General features: G+C 36.5%; 1 protein-coding gene across 4 annotated transcripts in view; it reads right to left on the bottom strand.

The window, feature by feature from the left end:
- Window positions 1-1701: 1701 nt before the first annotated feature.
- Window positions 1702-6000, bottom strand: part of lypd6b (LY6/PLAUR domain containing 6B) — a 37508-nt gene continuing 33209 nt past the window's right edge. For 3 of the 4 annotated variants that reach the window (XM_034043423.3, XM_034043425.3, XM_059033847.1), the window contains 4 exons: window positions 4930-5075; window positions 4565-4663; window positions 4090-4220; window positions 1702-3761 (listed from right to left, as the gene is read on the bottom strand). In XM_034043423.3, coding sequence (XP_033899314.2) covers window positions 3591-3761; window positions 4090-4220; window positions 4565-4663; window positions 4930-5075 — 547 coding nt within the window. In that variant the 3' untranslated portion in view covers window positions 1702-3590. The remainder of the gene's footprint in view (window positions 3762-4089; window positions 4221-4564; window positions 4664-4929; window positions 5076-6000) is intronic. The other variant, XR_009330591.1, reaches the window with a different exon arrangement.

The raw sequence follows: 6000 nt of genomic DNA, 5'->3' as shown, positions 1-6000 counted from the left end.
TGTTGGTATCGTATGTGTTTGATGCGCTGTCTTGAAGTAATCTTTAGCACAAAAGCTCAGCTCAGAGGTAAAGAGATGAAACAGTGGTAGTTATTTTGAAAATAGATTTGTTGTAAAAACATCTTTTTATTTGACTCCTCGACTCTGCATTGCAGAGGAAAAGAGGTCCATTAACAATGTTGGTTCAGGACTGTGCTGATGCCCCAGGGTCATTCTGCACAGTATTTGAATCCTAACAGCATAAATACTGCTGTAAGAATAGTTTTACTTCTGACAGATTAATGTGACAATAGCAACAACAACTGTTTTGTACTCTGCTTCAGTGCCTCTGAATTTAGGAAACAAATTGGCACACTTTTCTTTTCCCCCACAGGCTTTTTATAGTTCAGATTTCAGAACACAGCTATTAATTATGATTCAATATTCTAAAAGTAATTTAAATATTTTGGGTGTATTTCACAAGTCTCACTTCAGTTAGATATAAAATAGTATTAATACTGAAGACAATTGTGCTTATTATTTGTATTTCTTTTGAAATCCACTTTACATCAACAGGTGTTAACATGAATCCTGGGACAGTCATAAGAAAATTATAAGTAGGCCTAACTCTTAATAACACCCTCATCATCTACAATCTTTAAACATCTGAGAGTCTGACTGGATCCATTTTGTAGACGCCAGTTTTAGTCAATGAAGTTGGATTTGCACTGTTAAAACTGATTGGTTATTTATCAGTGTGACTAGGGGGTAGATGTACCAAGATGGGCCAGTCGCAGTGCAAACATACCGCAGTTTGCATTTTCGTTAAGACAATTTGCAAAGTGCAGATTTTGTCGTATGTACTAAGAAAAAATATGATCATGAAGAGAGCTGCAATATACTAATTTAAATATTATTTGCGTCATCTTAAGCCGGGGACACACTGCCCGATGCGATTGTCGCATCTCTCTGGCGGAGGTCGGTTCGCAAAAAACACCTCTGAGAGCGGCATCACACACTGCCCGACTGAAATCGCAGGAAGACTAATGAGATATCCGATAACTCCAGATGATTTCACTGCTCGCAGCACACCCATAAGACTAAATACATAATTATAATAAATGAATTATTTGTACAGTCAGTACCATTCAAGGGACACATGCACAGGCACAACAAAAATGTAGACTAAATATTGTACACTAGCATATTATACTTTCTACTAGAAATATAATCTTACAGAATATTTTAAAGACTTGTTCAATTTCCAAAGAAAAGGGGCCTCCCAAATGTTTGAGCGCCTCTAATTACAATGATGGGACTGGTTTGAAGAGTACAGCTGGCTTACCTAATCTACAGAGCTACAGACTGAAAAAAAGCAGTTAGGCAAGTTAGTTTGGAAAATTATGTAATGCTGTACTAAATGAATAGTTTTCATCTTGTACTGATAAATACCTATATAATTACCTGTTACATGTCCTTGTCTCCAGGGCAGAAATAAGGTAGGGGTGGTCTGCCATTAAACCACAAGCAAGCAGTGCTTTTCAAAATATTACTAAATCTAGTAATCTTCAAATACAACGGTACACAAGTGTGGTAAAGCCTATTGATTGTATACAACTGGATAGTTTTCCCAAACTGGTCTTTAAACATTAACATTTGAATTACATTTAGGGACTACACTAGTTTTCAGAAGAAGCATAGAAAATGAACAATGTTTAGTCATCAGAAGAAAATAAACACATTTATTTTTTATTTTTTTTATATAAAATATGTACAAAGGGAAACGGGTTTGCGTTACAGTAAGCTTGTCAACAAATGAAGAATTGTTTCTGTTACCAGTCCATTTTTACTTTACCTGATGACGATATGTATTACGAATGTAACTAATATAGAGATACAAAATGTACAGCATTTACTTTTGAGTGGATAAGGCGCCAATCGTCATAACCTGGTTTGGGCTGTGAAAGTGCCCCCCACTCTGTGCATTATAATACCTGTAGTAGAGATTTAATATTTTTACATTGATCCCCTTGTGTGTTTCACCTATAATACATACCCTACTCCCAAACATTTAAAGCTTTCTAAATACTATGCATGCTATCTTGTGCTATTTTGGGAACTTGGAAGAACTGAAAATACTAGATCAATATACAAATATTACAAAAGTTCTGATTTTATATATTTAAAAAAGATTATATTTAAACATATAACACTGCACGTAACAGTGCCATAATTACATAGTTTCTTTGAAATAAAGGAAGTGCTAAATGCCACTTGACTCTTCCCCTTTAGACCCATAAATAATTTTCTTTTAAGGTCTCACTGAACCAACACATTTCAACTGAAAGACGGTTAAACTTTTAAATCACACAATTAGGTTGTGTTGTGTGTATAATCTCCAAAGTGCTTTCAATTAAAAAAAAATTGTCGCCTTTTAATCTGTTGACAGGTGAGTTTCACGTGGCCGATGCAGATCCACACTATAAACACATAAGCATAACAGTAGTGTGTAGCGTCTTCATGTAGGGTTTAAAAAAAAAAACGGAACCGACATTTAATTTGAACATGGTGACGCTCTTAAATGATGTCATTAGGTTCTGCAGAGTGCTTTCCATTCAAAGGGAATTGTCGGCTTTTAACTGACCAATTATCATCATGTATGTTTAGCCTCATCTCAATATAAAACTTTTAAACCTCAATATCAAAAGATCAAAGAATTGTAACAAGAGGGATTTTTTTAAAAACCCTACCTGAAGACATTGCACACTATTGTTATGCTTATGTGTTTATAATGTGGATCTGCATCGGCCACGCGGAATTCACAATTTGTTTTTAATTGAAAACACTTTGCAGATTATACACACAGCACAACCTAATTGTGTGATTTAAGATTAACCTTTCAATTGAAATGTGTCGGTTCAGTGAGACCTTAAAGGAAAATTATTTGAAACCGCTGTATTGGTCCCATCCCTAATATATATATATATATATATATATATATATATATATATATATATAGGCTTAGAAAAAGCAATTGTCAATTACAGTTTTCATAATGGATGGAGTCGTTGATTCCTCAGATAGTAAACAAATAACTTTGAGGAAAGTGCAGAAAAAGTAATTTGAAGAAATGTGCATCAAGTCCAGAAGTCCTCTTCATGTGCTACATTTTGCTGGACTCAGCTTCCCATTGCTGGATGAGTAATCCAGTGTCTCTTATGTTACTGTATGTTGGTAATAAACTCCTGGCACCCAAGGTTTCAAGAAGACATACAAAATGAATATAATTTTCTAAAATAGCATCCATGCATTGTTAACACGCTGAAAAACAAATTTAAGACCCACCGTGAGGCCAAATATGACTGGTTGACATTTTCAACTTCAATCACTTGGGTATTTGTAATTCCTTGCTTAATAGCCAGTTCATTGTATCCTTCAGCGGTCATTTTTCCTGGATGCCGCCCTGATAAGGCTCTGTAGAAGCATGTAATGATCCAGCAGTCCTTAAATCACATACCATGCCAAACGTTTTCCTTCATGCAGTAGAGAGTTTTGCGTGCACTGAAGATTATTCCCTTTGTTCTTATGGACTCAAGACATCACATACAATGTCATGACAGCAGCAAAGCAGTAAGAAATGTTAGTGAGAAAGCAGCAGAGCTCAATGTCCTGGCCATGGCCCCCGATGAGCTACGAGACTGCTTGATGACAAACACTGCGTTGGTGTGATTTGTAGGGACCTCCACATTGCACACCATCCCCTCACAGCAAGAGATACATTCCTGAAATACAGATAAGGGAATGCTTGTAGCCTCATCACATATCATGCCCAGTTCCCTTGTTTAGCTCTATCATTGTGATAAGTTAAACTCTTACCTCAGAGTTTATAAATATATGTGCTACAGTTATCAACTTAAGTGCCCCAAATAAGGTGCCACACATTTTCAGACCCTTTGGTGATCAATTAATTCATGTTCCAATCTATACAATCAAGAGGTTGCTTTGAAAATACTATATTATAGAGCTGTTGAGTACAGCATGTTGCTAGAATCATGTTACAAGCACCCTGTATTTTTTTTAAATAATAAAAGATTAAAAGCTTCCACTCACTATGTGCCCCGTGTCCCTGTGGTGGCGGCAACCCACAGCGTGGCAGTCTGCCTTCACGGCACATCTCTTAGTGACAGACTTGCTCCTCCCCTGGCTGGTAAAGTGATGCACCGTCATGCAGTAATTTGTATCTGTACAATATAATAAAAAAGGTTCATTGAAGGTATGGGGTTTAAGGTCTCAGATACATTTTTAAATGCAATGGTGGATAACTTTTCACTATGCTGTCAATAACGGCCACTGGAACAGAGTAGTCAATATATGTTACGGGTGACAACAACAACAAAATAATTATAATATTTCCACACCTAGAAGTATTCTTGAACCCTTATTATCTTTTTGCACATTATGTTTACATATTAAATGTGATTCATTTGCAAGCAATGCACAAAGTGGATATTAAACAGTTGTAATGTAGTTTCAAGCTACACAATTATTTTGTCAGCAATGAAAACCTGTTGTTTCTGACACTCACGTTGGGGGCACCATTTATCCTCAGCCCATCGGTTGCAATTGTAATTGTCTGTTGCGTGGTCACAGGTGAAACACTTGAAGCTGTTTGGGAAAGGGGTTGCTGCCAAAGAGAGAAAGAGTGGATGTTATTGGTTGTCTCAACTTTACTGCCAGAGTTCAGGTGTTTAATTGGTTTGTTCTATTGGGTCCAATGAGAGTATCATGATCCTGCAGAGATATGGAGGCACCTGTCAATTCTTCTGTATGTCACACTTACATTTGTATTGGTTTGTACTGTGATCTACTGTTTCATGATACTGATATCTATAATGTTGTTTCAATATCATGATAGTTCTTCAAACGAGAGAAAAAAAAAACATTACTTACGATCGACTGGTGGGGAAAAGTTGTTAAAGTTGATATTTCTGGCCATTCCAGAGTCTGCCATGATAATGATTAGGAGGACCTGAAGGAGAACGGCCCAACAAGGGAAGCAAGAGAGCTCCATTCTGGTGGTACACAATTCCCCACGTCTGGAACAGTAGAGTGGTATGGTTATGTCTAGCAGCTATTGCTGATTCAAGCTCTGACTGCATTTAAGTAATGCTTTAATGATCTAATTTGTCACAGCATTCTGCTAATACAAACAATAAATACTGTCTACAGTGATCTTACAATATACATTTGCAAAAGGATGAATGGATCTATTGCATTTGATCTTGCTTTACAATGCCTAAACATATTTGGTAAATTCAAAAACAGACCCATGTTTAATACTGTATGCTTCAACGACCTCCCCCCCCCCCCCCCCAAGAATAATAATAAATATATATATATATTTTTATTAAAAGAGCATATTATGTTTTTTTCACTAAAGTTATTGTACTGTAAATATTTAATTACCTTTTGAATCCAAATAAACTATTACAGCTTCCACTTGACTATCTAAAGAATTGTCCTCAATTATTTTTAAGCCAACCACTTGATTATCTAAAGCACTCGGTTATCAGAACAAAATGTATACAAGTCTCCTGAGGAGTTTGGTTGATTGAGATCTACTGCATCCAACCCTTTATTATGGTTAATTGGAACCCTAAAGGTAGGATTGTTGTCAAAAGCAGGATAACCCTTGAGTGGTTACATACTCTGTATCCTTCAGGTCACAATGGAAAAGGGTCTGTAGCCTCACTTTACATGCCTTCCATAAACTCCTCAATCCTCTGACAGGTAACAGCAGGTAAGAATACAATGCCAGAAACAAGGGCGTGATAGAGTAGGAAATAGCACTGACAGACAACAGAAGGAACAATTTGCTAAGGTCCTCCAAAGTGCAGTATTTAATAACAGCTGAAAATGACTACGCACTTTTCCCCTAATCTGGGTCTTCTGGACACAAATCAACAGAGCAGTAATTGAGCAAAAAATAATAATAATAATAACGCACTGAAGTGGTTTCTA

The sequence above is a fragment of the Acipenser ruthenus genome, chromosome 11, assembly GCF_902713425.1.
Source record: "Acipenser ruthenus chromosome 11, fAciRut3.2 maternal haplotype, whole genome shotgun sequence".
In the NCBI taxonomy this organism is placed as follows: domain Eukaryota; kingdom Metazoa; phylum Chordata; class Actinopteri; order Acipenseriformes; family Acipenseridae; genus Acipenser; species Acipenser ruthenus.
This window is presented reverse-complemented; position numbering and strand designations above follow the sequence as displayed.